Below are 16,890 nucleotides of genomic sequence, written 5' to 3'. Positions count from 1 at the left end.
TGAACACTTTCGTTTGCATAGGTTACCACAGGAAATAGTCTCTGACCGGGGAGTACAGTTTACTGCAAGATTCTGGAGGGCTCTCTGCTCAGCCTTACAAATAAAACTCAAGTTCTCGTCAGCTTACCATCCACAAACCAATGGACAAACCGAACAAATCAATCAGGATTTAGAGACTTTTCTCCGCATTTATCTCTCTCCCTCACAAGACAACTGGGTGGAACTTTTACCCTGGCCCGAGTTTGCCCATAATCATCTGTATCACTCTTCCTCTGGCGAGTCTCCATTTTTCATTAACTATGGATTCCATCCACGAATTCCAGAGTTACCACTCCTTCCTTCAGAGGATGTTCCTGCAGTTGCTTCCACCCTACTACACTTCAGTCAAGTCTGGAGTAAGGTTCATGCTAACCTCAAGAAGATTTCTGTTCGATACAAATTCTTTGCAGACAAAAAATGACGGGCAGCTTCTCAATACAAAGTCGGCAACAGGGTATGGCTTTCCACCCGTTTTCTCCGTCTCAGGGTACCCACTATGAAATTTGCTCCGAGGTTCATCGGTCCTTATCCAGTCTTGCAAGTCCTAAATCCTGTAGTATGCAAGTTGGGCTTGCCCCCACACCTTCGGATACCAAATTCCTTCCATGTTTCTCTCCTACGACCTCTCATCCTAACTCGTTTTCATTCAGAGTCCCATAGTCCAGTCTCGATAGAGACCGAGGTTGGAACAAAATTTGAGATCAAAATGATTCTTGACTCTCGTTACTATCACAAGAATCTTCAATATTTAGTAGAGTGGAAAGGCTATGGTCCTGAAGAAAGTAGTTGGGTAAAAGCTTCTGAAGTCATTGCTCCTCGACTAGTTCGGATCTTCCACTCCAAGCATCCAACAAAGCCAGGAAAGTGTCCGGGGGCCACTCCTGGAGGAGGGGGTACTTTCACACATCGGGGATCGCGGGCACCGCGCTTACCCCTGCGTGTTCGCTGGCTCTCCTGGCGGCTCCGACCTCCAATGGGTTCCGGGTCCCGGCGTCTGGCTGGCGCTGCTCCCGGTGGTCCTCCGGAGCGTGGGCGCCGCCATTGCGCTCGGCATCCACATAGGTGTTGTAAGTGGGTGACATCACTTGCTCCCCTCTCCGCCAATCAGGATGAAGCGGGAAGTTCAAAAGCGGATGCCGGTCTGTGTCCGGCGCCTGAGTATCGTCTCTCTACTGTAACGAACGCCAGTGCTCCTGATAGCAGCATGTTTTCCTGTGGCTATACTCCAGCGCCTCCTGCATCCAAGGTGTCTTCCTGCAAGCATAGTCCCCAGTGTTCACAGTAATCAGCATGTCTTATGGGTTGAACAAACTTTAGTCTTTTTAGTCTTCAGCATCGCTCACAAGTCCTTCATTCTTCTGTGTGCTTCAGCATCGCTCCCAAACCTTGTCACATCAATTTCTTCAGCATCGCTCACAAGTCCTTAATTCTTCTGTGTGCTTCAGCATCGCTCCCAAACCTTTGTCACATCGAGTTCTTCAACGTTATACACGAATTATAATTGCCAAGTAGTTCTGCATGAGGAAGACCTATATCCGTCCGTCCCTACTCCGGCCCAGCTGCAGTTCCTCTTCCCGACCATCGGAAGAACCCCCGAGTTCTCAACTACTTCGAACCAGGTCAGTGACCAAATCTTGTCACATCGATTTCTTCAGCATCGCTCACAAGTCCTTCATTCTTCTGTGTGCTTCAGCATCGCTCCCAAACCTTTGTCACATCGAGTTCTTCAGCGTTATACACAAATTATAATTGCCAAGTAGTTCTGCATGAGGAAGACCTATATCCGTCCGTCCCTACTCCGGCCCAGCTGCAGTTCCTCTTCCCGACCATTGGAAGAACCCCCGAGTTCTCAACTACTTCGAACCAGGTCAGTGACAGATGGCTTGACACCTGTTGTACGTATTTGTGGAGAAATAATTCCACACTGAAGAGGTGGCTTTTTTGGTATTTTGCCCAGGCATGACAATGGGCTTTTTCATCCCATGGCCAACAACTGTCTCCACTGGTGCCTTATTCAAACAAACCACATCACCATCAGAATCCTCATCGTAATTTTCCTCCGCAGTGTCAGCTACACCCATATCCTCCTCATCCTTGTGTACTTCTACAGTGACATCTTCAATCTCAATATCAGCAACTGTACTGGCGGTGCTCCTCCCAGCACTTGTAGAGGGCGTGCAAATGGTGGTAGGAGCCTCCTCTTCCCATACAGTGTTGTAAAGGTCAGGCCTAGACATTGCAACCGCAACCAGTGCCAGCACCCCTGTATTTTCACAACACCCCTGTAATTTTACAGCATACAAGACAAGGCCAGTGTACATTTATTTTCACTGCACCCCTGTATTTTTACCGCATACAAGGCAAGGCCAGTGTACATTGATTTTCACTGCACCCCAGAATAATTATAGCATACAAGACAGGGCAAGTGTACTGTACATTTATTTTCACTGCACCCCTGAATTTTTACAGCATACAACACAGGGCCAGTGTACATTGATTTTCATTGCACCCTAGAATTTTTACAACTTACAGGGCCAGTGTAATGTTATTTTAACAGCAGCACCGGTATATTTTACAACATATAGGAGCAGTGTGCTTTTATTTTTTAACAACATCGCCCCTGAATTTTTCAACATACAGGGCCAGTGTAATGTTATTTTAATAGCAGCACACCTATATTTTACAGCATACAGGAGCAACGTGCTTTTCATTTTTAACAACTGCACCCCTGAATTTTTATAGCATACAGGGCCAGTGTAATGTTATTTGAACAGCAGCACAACATACAGGGCCAGTGTAATGTTATTTGAACAGCAGCACCACTATATTTTACCCCTGAATTTTTACAACATACAGGACCAGCAGCACCCCTATATTTTACATTATACAGGAGCAGTGTGCTTTTCATTTTTAACAACTGCACCCCTGAATTTTTACAACATACAGGGCCAGAAGCAACCTTATATTTTACAGCATACAGGAGCAATGTGCTTTTAATTTTTAACAACTGCATCCCTGAATTTTTATAGCATACAGGGCCAGCAGCACCCCTATATTTTACAGCATACAAGAAAACAGTGCCCCTGCACCCTGTACAACACAGTGACAGCCAGGACAGCAACACCCATGTACAGCTGCAGCACCCGGCCATAACAGCACATGAAACACCAGTGACAGCCAGGACAGCACCCCTAACACAGCACAGGTACACCACAGTGACTGCATCAGCACACCTACAGAGAACACACTAACCCCAACCAACGCACCACCCACTGAGAGACAGAGGTCTGTCTCCCTCACTCTCCAAGTCCAGAGTGAAAATGGCGGTGATGCGCGGCTGTTTATATCGAATCCAAAACCTGCAAAAATCCGACAGCGGGATGATGACATTTTCCATTGTACTGGTTTCTGAGTTTGGGGGGAAGTCATGAGTGGGATTCGGATCCGGGCTCGGAACGGGATGTTCGGGGGGTTCAGTTTTCAGGGTAATGAACCTACTCATCTCTACTAGAAATATAATAGTCTAGAACAGTGGTTCTCAACTTCAACCCTCAAATTTTACCAACAGGTCATGTTTTGTGGATTTCTTTCTGTGGAAGCAGGTGAGGTACTTACTAACCCAGCAATATATATTAACTCACATGTCCATGATTAAAGAGATCCACAGAATATAACCTGAGGACTGAAGCTGAGAACCCCTGCTCTAGAAGAAAGCAGCACCTACAGATGTGTCCTCCTACACCTAGAACCTAAACACAATATGGTGCAACACAGCCAGTTCGACTAAGCGTACCTTATTTTTCTTTATCATTTGCATGTCAGTCATATAGCTATTTGAATAAGATGCAGAATAAAACAGTGTACAGTTGGCTGTGATTTCATTTGCAAAGGAATTCTGTTTAAACATGTACAAAGTTGCAGATAAAGCAACCATGGAACTTGGTGTGAGAAGAAGCCAAGGCCGAATACATTGGAGCCCTTCCTAAACAGATTCAGACTCAGTTACACACAGATGTACAAGTGTCTTACATCAAATTGATCAGTGCAAGCTAGCAGGGGCGCCAGTAGTTTTCAGGTTGCGGGGGCCATAGTAAAAAAGTCATTTTGGCACCGCTTTCATTTCGCCGCCCCTATGGTGCTATGATGCCAGCCTCCTCTCCCTCTATACGCCCCCTTACACCCAGTCCAGGGGGAGCGCTTACCTCCGGAACCTCGTGGGTGGTTTCTCCTTTAAAAGCAGTCTGGTGTCCGCAGGGTGCTGTGTCCCATTTTATATCCTTGCTGGCTGTCTTCTTTCACTGATGCATTACTAGGAGGAGGTGTGGCCATGCTGAGCTTGCTGGGACATTCCAGAACCACAGCCACGCCTCCTCCCAGTAATGCATCTGGGAAGCGATTCAGCCGGCTAGCACAGAAGATGGCATACAGCACCCTCAGCAGCAGTTGGAAAGCTGCCCACAGACATTCGAAGGTAAGTGCTCCCCTGCTCTGGGCATCGGCGCATCTGTCATGTTTGGCCTCTTGCCCTCCCCCACACTTCATTCTGACACCACTGCAAGCTAGCAATATATGGCACTCCCAGTATGTTATTATTATTGTGTTACAGAGCACCTGCTGCACCAAGAGGGGCTTTTTTGGTGCAACCTGATCAACAGTATAAGGGCATGTACAATGGGCCTTAATCAGAGTTGCACGCAATGCCAATATTTATGGGGTTGCGTGATTATTATGAAACTGCGCATGCGTATAAGTTTCACTGATGGTGTCGTGATTGCAGTTGCAGACAGAATTTATTCTCCAAGTGACTGACAGTCACTGATTGTGGAAGGCAAAAGGGGTGCAGTGACTCAAAAGCAGGGGTGTCGGGGCAATTTTTGGGGCATGTTTCAGCGGTAAGCATTCGATATCCTGGCTGTCGGGATCCCGACGCTCAGCATACCGGCTCCGGGATCCCGACCACCGGGATACTGACAACTACCGCCTGCAAGGGGATATTTTGCACTCGCCCCTCTGCCGGCATTCCGGCGGTCGGGATCCCGCACCAGTATGTTGGGCGCAGGGATCCTGACAGCCGGGATATGGTAATAGACCCATTTCAGCCTGAAACTGCAATCCCATGTGCAAAAGAAAGGGCTATGGTAGCTTACTTCCTGCGGCCATGCTGCACGACCATATAGTTAATGAGAACTTTGATAATCGACTATGACAGATGCTACAGAAGATCTTTGTTGCAGCTGCTGAGATTAGTAAAGTCGCTGGTGGGCGTCTCAATACAAATCCAGGCGCCTGCGGCATTTGCATATCTTCGCACATTAGCTGTGTATACATTTATAGATGAGAATGCATTACCATAGAACTCTCAATCAGGCCCAATGATTGGAAATACAATAAAATTTAGTTCTTACCCTTGGGATAAAATACCCTTGGAGTGTGATATCCTGAGTAGTAGCATGCGGGAGATTAGTAGGAACTATATTTCCAAATCTTTGGATCTCATGAATAACAGCGTCAGTATAGGGCATATCCTTACGATGAGCGGCCTGAGGCGCCGCTGAGCCGATAACTTTTTCAATTTCACTTTGGACTTTTCCTGTTTCCAAAAACAAACAAACAGCAGAAGCACATTAGACACAAAAGCACCTGTGGAGTCCTCACACCTTCACATTACTTACAGTATTACAGCTGACAACTTACCAGCAAAATATGCAGTGCAAGTAGAAAAAATGTGTTACAGGTACTGTGTGTGCCAAACGCCACATGGGGCGTGGCCAATGAAAATGGGGGCGTGATACACATATGGGGGGGAGGGCAGGGGCGTAGCCAGAACTTTGTGGGCCCCATAGCAACATTTTGAAGGGGCCCCCATCCCAATGCTTCGAGAGACACTTCTCTGCAGCAGTTGTTAATTTTATGCCCCATAATAGTGCCCTAGGTCATTTTCTGACCAATAGTAGAGCCTTATTTAATGTTATGCCCCATAGTAGTGCTCTAGTTTCTTTTATGAATCGTAGTAGTGATTAAGTTCTCCCTATGTCACATTTCAGAGCTGCCAGTACACATTTTGTCACACAGTACCCTCAACTCACATTATGATATATAGCGCTCCCCGTTCATATTGTGCCTCATTACAGTGCCCCGGTTCTTATAATATAACATTAAAATACCCTCCAGTTCATTTTATACCGCACTACAATGAGCAGATCCATGGGCATACCTAGATATATTGCAGGCCCCAAGGAAAAAGTTTGAAAGGACCCCTACGTACCACCCAACGGCGAAAAATGTATATAACACATGTAACTGTGACAGGGAAGGTGGGCCCCTCTCAGCTCTGGGCCCCATAGAAGCTGCACTGCCTGCACCTATGGTAGCTACGCCCTTGGGCAGGGCAGATACACATATGACCCCAATAGTGCCAGATACACGTTGCCCCCCAGTGCCAGATACACAAATGCCCCCACTATGTCATATACATTGCCCCCCAGTGCCAAATACAGAAATGCCCCCAAAGTGCCAGATATGCCCCCAGTGCCAGATACAGAAATGCCCCCAGTGCCAGATACACATGTCCCCCCAGTGCCAGATATGCCCCCAGTGCCAGATACAGAAATGCCCCCAGTGCCAGATACACATGTCCCCACAGTGCCAGATATGCCCCAGGTGCCAGATACACATGTCCCCGCAGTGCCAGATATGCCCCCAGTGCCAGATACAGATATGCCCCCAGTGCCAGATACACATGTCTCCCCAGTGCCAGATATGCCCCCAGTGCCAGATACACATGTCCCCACAGTGCCAGATATGCCCCCAGTGCCAGATACACATGTCCCCAGTGCCAGATACACATGTCCCCCCCAGTGCCAGATACAGAAATGCCCCCAGTGCCAGATACACATGTCCCCACAGTGCCAGATATGCCCCAGGTGCCAGATACACATGTCCCCTCAGTGCCAGATATGCCCCCAGTGCCAGATACAGATATGCCCCCAGTGCCAGATACACATGTCCCCCCAGTGCCAGATATGCCCCCAGTGCCAGATACACATGTCCCCAGTGCCAGATACACATGTCCCCCCAGTGCCAGATACAGAAATGCCCCCAGTGCCAGATACACATGTCCCCACAGTGCCAGATATGCCCCAGGTGCCAGATACACATGTCCCCGCAGTGCCAGATATGCCCCCAGTGCCAGATACAGATATGCCCCCAGTGCCAGATACACATGTCCCCCCAGTGCCAGATATGCCCCCAGTGCCAGATACACATGTCCCCCCAGTGCCAGATATGCCCCCAGTGCCAGATACACATGTCCCCAGTGCCAGATACACATGTCCCCCCAGTGCCAGATATGACCCCAGTGCCAGATACAGAAATGCCCCCCAGTGTCAGATATGCCTCCAGTGCCAGATACAGATATGCCCCAGTGCCAGATATGCCCCCAGTGCCAGATACAGAGATGCCTCCAGTGCCAGATACAGAAATGCCCCCCAGTGCCAGATATGCCCGCAGTGCCAGATACAGAGATGCCCCCAGTGCCAGATAGATATGTCCCCGCAGTGCCAGATATGCCCCCAGTGCCAGGTACACATGTTCCCCCTCCCCCCCTTCCCCTGCTGCTTACCACGCTGCTGCTTCCTGTGTGTGAGGGGAGGAGAGCGCAGCCTGCACCTCTCCTGCCCCTCAGTGTCTACCTTCAATTAGGCGCCGATCTGTGATCACAGGCCAGCGCCGAATTGAAGGTAGCAGCAGCGCAGTGAGCAGCAGCAGGGGAGGGAGGGAGCGGCGGCCCGGCGGCGTGGTACGCCGTACCCACCCATACCCGCACACTTGCAGCTCTGAAAATATTTCACCCACAGTAACTGATACATGGAACTTGCTGTATATGGTTTTTTCTTTACAAAATACGATACATGATATGCTTTTGAATACATTGGGAATGCAAGATGTTCTCTTACTTTGGATATGAGGGTATTTCATCATCAACAGAATACCCCATCTCAGAGTGGTGGAGGTGGTTTCCATGCCAGCAGCAAAGAGGTCGGTAACCAGCACGACTAGATTCGTATTGTTGAAATATAGTTCAGGATTTGGTTTTTCCTAAAATGCACAGAATTGCAAAATATTTAAAGGGGAGATGCACTATTGTTTCCTACCATCCTTTATAGCTACAGTACAGGTTGAGTATCCCTTATCCAAAATGCTTGGGACCAGAGGTATTTTGGATATCGGATTTTTCCGTATTTTGGAATAATTGCATACCATAATGAGATATCATGGTGATGGGACCCAAGTCTAAGCACAGAATGCATTTATGTTACATATACACCTTATAAACACAGCCTGAAGGTCATTTTAGCCAATATTTTTTATAACTTTGTGCATTAAACAAAGTGTGTCTACATTCACACAATTCATTTATGTTTCATATACACCTTATACACACAGCCTAAAGGTCATTTAATACAATATTTTTAATAACTTTGTGTATTAAACAAAGTTTGTGTACATTGAGCCATCAGAAAACAAAGGTTTCACTATCTCACTCTCACTCAAAAAAGTCCGTATTTCGGAATATTCCGTATTTCGGAATATTTGGATATGGGATACCCAACCTGTATTTACCAGTCATCCGTAAATCTGAGCTCTGAACCAGGGGCGTAGCCAGAACTTTGTGGGCCCCATGGCAACATTTTGAAGGGGCCCCTGTCCCAATGCTTCTATATAATAGTTCCCTAGTTCATTTTCTGAACCATAGTAGAGCGTTATGCCCCATAGTAGAGCCCTGGTTTCTTTTATGAATCGTAGTAGTGCTTAAGTTCACCCTATGTCACATTTCAGAGCTGCAAGTACACATTATGCCGCACAGTATCCCCAATTAACATTATGATATATAATGCTCCCCGTTCCTGTTGTGCCTCATTACAGTGCCCCAGTTCATATTATATAACATTAAAATGCCCTCCAGTTCATTTTATACCGCACTACAATGAGCAGGCCCAGGTGCATTCCTAGATATATTGCAGGCCCCTTGGAAAAAGTTTGAAAGGACCCCTATGCACCTTCCAATGGCGAAAAATGTATATAACACATATAACTGTGACAGGGAAGGTGGGCCCCTCTCAGCTCTGGGCCCCATAGCAGCTGCACTGCCTGCACCTATGGTAGCTACACCCTTGCGCTGAACTATTCGCTTTTGTAGTCTCTCTGCATCTCCTTGCAACTGATTCACTACTAGTACCCACATAACTGGCAAGTCACATGTTTAAATTATCTGGCAAGTCAGATCCCCGATATCTTTACTATGGGTGTGGTATGCGTGACCGGTAGTCAGGAGACTGGCGGTCAGCATTCCCGATGGTGGCATCCCAGCAGTGAAATGCCGTGGGGGGGGGGGGTGGAACGCAACAAGCCCCTTGCAGGCACGGTGGCAACCTGCGGTCGCCACAGGTTCAATTCCCGCTCTACGTGTGTTGTGGACACTCACGATTGGAAATAGTCCCTGTTGGTCGACATGTCGACCGTTGGGATTGTGAGGGAGGCGGGATGTAGGGGGAGGTATTGTGTCCACCGGTCACATAACTACATCCCCTTTACTATCATAGATTGCAACAATTCACTACTTTTGAAACAATTTAAGACACTAACCAAAATGTCAGCCAATCAGGAGATCTCATGGCTGAGATAATGTTCATTCACAAAATTTTGCACCTCTCTTGACCAATCCCTTTTTTAATCCCTTACAAACTTTTAAACCTATTTTGTAACATCTCAATATTTGTGTGTTATATGACCTACAGGAGATCACATGTTCAGATAAAAAAATGTAGGGAAGTCTAACAGCTCCTAAATTAGAGAGTACAGAGTAAGGACTGGTATGCACCTGCCCATTTCAAACCTTGGGTAAATATTGAGAGAAACACAGTTAGACCCTTGCAAACACAGGATGTAAATATCTTAAAATGAACAACGAACACTTTTGTAACATGAGACACAGTAGGAAAGTACAATATGTTCCTCCATCATCGATGCTTGTGGATTCTAAACGTATTCCTAATTTGCTCTTGACCATTTACTTATTTATTACCAGTTATTATATAGCGCACACATATTCCGCACCGCTTTACAGAGAATATTTGCACATTCACATCATTCCTGTCCCAGTGGAGCTTACAATCTATATTCCCTATCACATGTACACGCACACACATTCACGCTAGGGTTGATATTGTTGGGAGCCAATTAACCTACCAGTATACAGTATATTTATGTATTGTGGGAGGAAACCGGAGTACCCATAGGAAACCCACGCAAGTACGGGGAGAATATACAAACTCCACACAGTTAGGGCCAGGGTGGGAATTAAACCCATGACCTCAGTGCTGTGAGGCAGTACAGCTAACCATTACACCATCCGTACTGCCCATTTGTAGTAAACAGGGTGTCATTACTTGTCAGGATTTATATGAGAACTCTTCTTCCACGTCTTCCATCCAGGTATAGTTCCAATACAAGATTCCCATCAAGGAGTTTGTTTGTTACGTTATAAAATATCCACACGTACGTCACTTGATTTGTATTCAAACCACGCATTTCACTAATTTGTCTCCCTTTCCTCCACATACTGTATAGAGACTCACCGCCACAAAGATGAAAGGGAAAGATCCTTTTGTCCCATAGTGAGAACTTCATATTAGTAACATAATAACATAGTAACATAGTTTCTGAGGTTGAAAAAAGACAATTTGTCCATTAAGTTCAACCTATTTTTGGTCTCCTACGCTGTATTATTTTTAGGACTAATTTTGTCTGTTGCTCATGTCGGCCGTTGTGTTTATCCCACTTTTTTTTCTTTTTTTTTTCTAATAACTATAGTGCATGACTACACACCATAACCCTGTATATCCTTACCCATTAGGTACTTATCTAGCCCATTCTTAAAGGCGTTGACTGACTCCACCATTACGGGTGTAGTATGCTATGCCGGCGGTCGGGCTCCCGGCGACCAGCATACTGGCGCCGGGAGCCCGACCGCCGGCATACCGACAGTGTGGCGAGCGCAAATGAGCCCCATGCGGGCTCGCTGCGCTCGCCACGCTGCGGACCCCCACGAGGGATAATAAGTGTCGGTATGCCGGCTGTCGGGATTCCGGCGCCGGTATACTGAGCGCCGGGATCCCGACAGCCGGCATACTGAAGACCACCCCACCATTACAACTCCCTCTGGCAGGGAATTCCAAACACGTATTGTCCTTACTATGAAGAAACCTTTACGTCTCTGTGTGAGAAATCTCCTCCCCTCTAACCTAAGCGGGTGTCCACGCGTCCTCTAAATGGGAATCGGAGCTGGGGGTTTATTTGTTGGAGGAAAACTGAGAGCCATTCCTTCAGAACATCTTTGGAATGACTAAATGTACAAACCAGTCGGAAATACTTTTAAAAATGATTCACAGGTTGTATCTCACCGATGAGAACCTTTATAGAATATGGTCTACAACTTCTCAGTTTTGTGGTAGGAACTTGGTGAGTTTGGAGGTTTAATCTGTTCTGCAGTTGCCCTGTTATCCGGGAGTTGTGTATGACAGCATTTCAGATACTGGAACGGGTTGTAGGATCTATCCTCCCTCATCTACCTTAAATAGCTCTTCTTCAGTATTATCCCCATTCTTAAGGGCCCCATACACTACAAGGATATGTCTGAGGCTGAAGTTGGATGCAGTTTCCCTTAAACTCTCCTGGGAGTGATTCCATACGATTTTGTACTTTTGTGCTATTTTTGCATAAGATATATCGCATGCGATTGATGAAGCCGATATACATTGCATGCAATACAGTGCTTGACCTCAATCTTGTCAGCACTGTTTAAATGTCTGAACACACTGATGAACCACGTTCCTCCTTCAATCTTTCAGCTATTAATTTCCTATACCATGCTTTGCCTGCAACTCATAGTCAGTGGTGTTGAGAGTTGGGGGAGAGGGTACTAATTACCCAGGCCCAGGACTGGTGGAGGTGCCCAGTGGGAGCCCAGGCCCCCCCCCCCCTCCTTATTTGGCAGCAGCAGCACACCCTGCTCAGTATCGGATCTTGCCATGGGCAAGCAGGACTTTTGCCCGGGGCGCCGCCATCCGGAGGGCGCCGCACCAGGGCAAGATCCGCTGCTGCTGTGCCCCCCCCTGCCCGCTGCCCCCCGCTGCCGCTGTGAAGGGAAACTAGACGCGTACGCGTCTAGTTTCCCTTCGTGGAGAGGTCCTTTACTGTGTGATGCGCGATGACGTCATCGCACACCGCACATCATTTCAGTCTGTACAGGGGGCGTAAATGACCACGCCCCCTGTACGAAGCCACGCCCCCTATTGTCGCCCGGAGCGCACAGCGCCCAAGAACCGGCCCTGACCCTGCTGTGTGCTAGACTGCAGTGCAGAGTGGCTAGGGAGACACTTAAAATACTATTATAACTAAGTATTATAATACTATTATACCTATAGATTGTAAGCTTGCGAGCAGGGCCTTCCTACCTCTATGTCTGTTTTTACCCAGTTTTGTTCTATTACTGTTGTTGTAATTGTAAAGCGCAACGGAATATGCTGCGCTATATAAGAAACTGTTAATAAATAAATAATAAATAAATAGTATTTCAGTATTGTTTTCTTAAGGTGCAAGGCCACGCCTCCTGTGATTTGGTAGTGCCACCTGAAAAGTACCTGGGCCCAGCCAGGCTCTATACTTCCCTGCTTGTTGTACTAGATGTATTCATTTTCTTGTAGAACTTATCTTGTTGTTTTTGACATCATAATGAGTACACTTGGATGACCCCACTCCCCTCCCTCTCTTGATTTCCGTTTATTGTTGTCTTCCCCTCATTTTATAGATATTTTAATTTATGCAGCAAACAAAGTATCATGCAAAAATAACTTAGGCGCATCAGTGCTTTTAGTGGTATTTATCTAAAATATTAGCAAGAATCTTATTAAACTACAGTATGTTAAAAACATGTATTTTTAGTGCATGAAATCAACAGTGCTACTTCATCAATTTGTACACTATACTAGGGCAAGCTGAATAAGTAGGACCTGGATTAGTGGTAACCCTTTATTGCTGGGACTAATTGTGAGGTCTTTGCATTTTTGCAACAAAAAAAACCTCAGTTTGGCCCTCATTCCGAGTTGTTCGCTCGCAAGCTGCTTTTAGCAGCTTTGCACACGCTAAGCCGCCGCCTACTGGGAGTGAATCTTAGCTTCTTAAATTTGCGAATGAAAGATTCGCAATATTGCGATAAGACATCTCTGTGCAGTTTCTGAGTAACTCGAGACTTACTCGGCATCTGCGTTCAGTTCACTGCTTGTCGTGCCAGGTTTGACGTCACAAACACACCCAGCGTTCGCCCAGACACTCCTCCGTTTCTCCAGCCACTCCCGCGTTTTTCCCAGAAACTGTAGCGTTTTTTCACACACACCCATAAAACGGCCAGTTTCCGCCCAGAAACACCCACTTCCTGTCAATCACACTCCGATCGCCTGAACGAAGAAAAAGCCGTGAGTAAAATACCTAACTGTATAGCAAAATTACTTGGCGCAGTCGCAGTGCGGACATTGCGCATGCGCACTAAGCGGAAAATTGCTGCGATGCGAAGAAATTTACCGAGCGAACAACTCGGAATGACCCCCTTATTAGTGAGACTGTCAAACCTCTTTAACTGTGACTTATTTTTCTAGATTATTAGGAATAATCACCTCTATAAATGAGACAACCGCCTTTAGAACCGTGGTAACTGGGATTAGAACAGGTTTGGACAAGTCTCTATGTGATACCCCACTAAAGTACCATATACCTGGAAATACAGGGGTATCCTGTTTGAACCTGCAAAAGTGAAAACCTCTATAAGTGAGAAAAATTCTTCTAGAGCTTTGATAAGTGAGAAACCAGCTAAGCGAGATACCTCTCTACGTGAAACTAAACATGTCGTCCTTTGAGATCCCACTTAACCAGATTCCAGTGTATATATACAGAGGGAGAGCTTTTCATATAACTGGATAGAGTCAAATAACAGAATTGAGTGGCAGTCCCACATGTAATTTACATTATGTACTCCTACATGCACTTGACAGTATTACAAGTCAGTATCATCACTCTGGAGTTATTTAATTTAATACAATGATATGCATTGCTTGGAGCAGTAGTCCTGGTTTACACAATACCTCATTAATAAATGAGCTACTTCTGTATTACACTACATTATACCGCCAGTCAGTATAGCTTTACTGCAATAGGTGTAGGGCTCTGAGACACTTAGAAAATGCCAACCAATCAGCTCCTGACTGCCATTTTTCTAGCAGAGCCTGTAACATGACAGGCACTGATTGGTTGGTACTTTATTTCTCCCCACTTTATCTCACTCCAAGCTTCGATAAATCTAGGCCTCAGCTCTTTGTCAGGATATTCTTATGCCCCACCCCAAGCATGTTTACATTGCTCTACTGTCTTAGCCTTTACCACCTCTGACGGGAGGTGATTCCACTTATCCACTACCTTTTCTAGATACAGAAGTCCATAATGTGAGGGTTATTTAAAAAAAATGCATCGTACAAGATCCAGTAAGTGCAGCATTACCTCCTGTTGTTTCACCAGGAATTTGTCAATAAGATTCCTCTGGTCATTGACATCCAAATCTTTCTTCTGTTCGGTGAAAATCTCTCTTACAAATTTGTGGAGCTCATTTCTATTTTTAACCACTGTTTTCTGAACTCCAGGAAACCAGCTCATCACAGAGGGGTATGCATTGTACATCTTACAGACAAAAAAAAACATATATTTTATTTACATACAGTAAGTATACAGATATACAACAGTCAGTACAGTATGGTCACACTGAATGCATTTAAAAAAAAATGTATGTAAATAAAAAGTGTGTAGCAGCTACAAAACAAGCAACATATCACAAGAAAACATCCCCAGCACCTTTATTTGTGGCAATGGTTCACTCTATTACAGATCATTGACAGTGATCAAGTTTATTTTCCTTTCAATTGAGGATCTTCTGACACTGGGGGTCATTCCGAGTTGTTCGCTCATTATTTTTTTTCGCTACGGAGCGATTAGTCGCAAACTGCGCATGCGCAATGTTCGCAGCGCGCCTGCGCCAAGTAAATTTGCACAAAAGTTTGGTATTTTACTCACGGCATAACGAGGTTTTTTCATTGTTCTGGTGATCGTAGTGTGATTGACAGGAAGTGGGTGTTTCTGGGCGGAAACTGGCCGTTTTCTGGGAGTGTGCGGAAAAACGCAGGCGTTTCGGGGAAAAACGCGGGAGTGGCTGGAGAAATGGGGGAGTGTCTGCCTGGGCGAACGCAGGGTGTGTTTGTGACGTCAAACCAGGAACGAAAAGGACTGAACTGATCGCAGTGTAGGAGTAAGTGTGGAGCTACTCAGAAACTGCTAAGAAATTTCTATTCGCAATTCTGCTAATCTTTCGTTCGCAATTCTGCTAAGCGAAGATACACTCCCAGAGGGCGGCGGCTTAGTGTGTGCAATGCTGCTAAAAGCAGCTAACAAGCGAACAACTCGGAATGAGGGCCTCTGTCCTTCACCAACACTGCTTTATAGATGGAAGGTGCAGAGTCAATGTAGGTTCACATTAATGTTCTTATTTATCAATGAGTGATAAATTTCACTGTGAGTGATAACTGGCACCAGCCAATCAGCTCCCAACTGCCATGTTACAGAGTGTGTTTGAAGAGTGACAGTTAGGAGCTGATTGGCTGGTGCAATTTATCACTTACAGTGAAATTTATCACTCATTGATAAATAAGGGAATGTGTTTGAAAAATGACAGGAGCGGATTGGCTGGTGCAATTTATCAGTCACAGTGAAATGTATCACTCATTGATAAATAAGGGCATTAGTATCTGGGAGACCAACTGCTGGGAGTGCAGGTGTAGGAAAAGCAAGGGTTTGAAAATAATGGGTTCATTTTTGGGGAGTCAATAGGAAATGGAAGCTTGGCAAGACTATCGGTCTCTGGACTTGATGTGGTAATCAGAGGTGTAGCTAGGTGCCATGGTGCCCGGAGCAAGGGTATGTTTTGGCACCCCTTACCCTGTATTGAAATGTGGGCATGTTACATTTGAAAAGAAAAAAATATTTAAAAATCCTAAATTGGTGACAGGGTCGGTTCTAGACCTTGTGGATCTCAGGGCAAAAGTTTCCCCATGTTTAAAATAGGGACAGTACACACCTAAGGCGCGCAACAAAAATGTAAGTGCCTGGCTTCATGGGAAATGGGTATGGCCACAGAATAGTTCCAATTCAGATTGCACCTTACAGTATAATCCATTATTCACATTACACCAAAGTAGTGTCCATTAGTCACTTTACGCCACACAGTAGAGCCCCTTATACATGTTACACAACACAGTAAAGCCCCTTATACACATTAGGCCACACGGTAAAGCCCCTTATACATGTTTTGCCACAGTAGAGCCACTTATACACGTTACACCACAGTAGAGCTGCTTATACATGTCAATCTGCAGCTTTTAATGCAGAGAGGTGCTGCAGCAGCAGCTGGGACAGAGAGAGGTGCTGCAGCAGCCGGGGCAGAAAAAGGTGCTGCAGCAGCTGGGGCATAGTTGCCTACCCTCCCTCATTCTGCAGGAGACTACCTGAAATAGTAGCAATCTCCCTGACTCCCTGAATGGTCCCTCAATCTCTCTGATAAAAAGTAATCAGAGATACATACATTTAAATGGGATCATCAGCGCCATTTCCCTGCATTGGTTATAAGGTACAATCAGAGGCGGATTGGCCATAGGGTTTAAAGGGAAGATCCCCGGTGGGCCGACGCACCCGTGGGGC

At 46.0% G+C, this 16,890-nt stretch overlaps 1 protein-coding gene across 1 annotated transcript in view; it reads right to left on the bottom strand.

Annotated features, from left to right (window-relative positions):
• LOC134908933 (cytochrome P450 2C5-like) overlaps positions 1–16,890 on the bottom strand; it is a 128,949-nt gene that overhangs the window by 18,547 nt on the left and 93,512 nt on the right. Inside the window, exons 7-9 of the mRNA XM_063915187.1 lie at positions 14,647–14,823; positions 7,995–8,136; positions 5,445–5,629 (exon numbers count right to left, since the gene is read on the bottom strand). Of these exons, the coding sequence (XP_063771257.1) occupies positions 5,445–5,629; positions 7,995–8,136; positions 14,647–14,823 (504 nt within the window). The remainder of the gene's footprint in view (positions 1–5,444; positions 5,630–7,994; positions 8,137–14,646; positions 14,824–16,890) is intronic.

This window comes from Pseudophryne corroboree, chromosome 4 (genome assembly GCF_028390025.1).
Source record: "Pseudophryne corroboree isolate aPseCor3 chromosome 4, aPseCor3.hap2, whole genome shotgun sequence".
Classification (NCBI taxonomy): domain Eukaryota; kingdom Metazoa; phylum Chordata; class Amphibia; order Anura; family Myobatrachidae; genus Pseudophryne; species Pseudophryne corroboree.
This window is presented reverse-complemented; position numbering and strand designations above follow the sequence as displayed.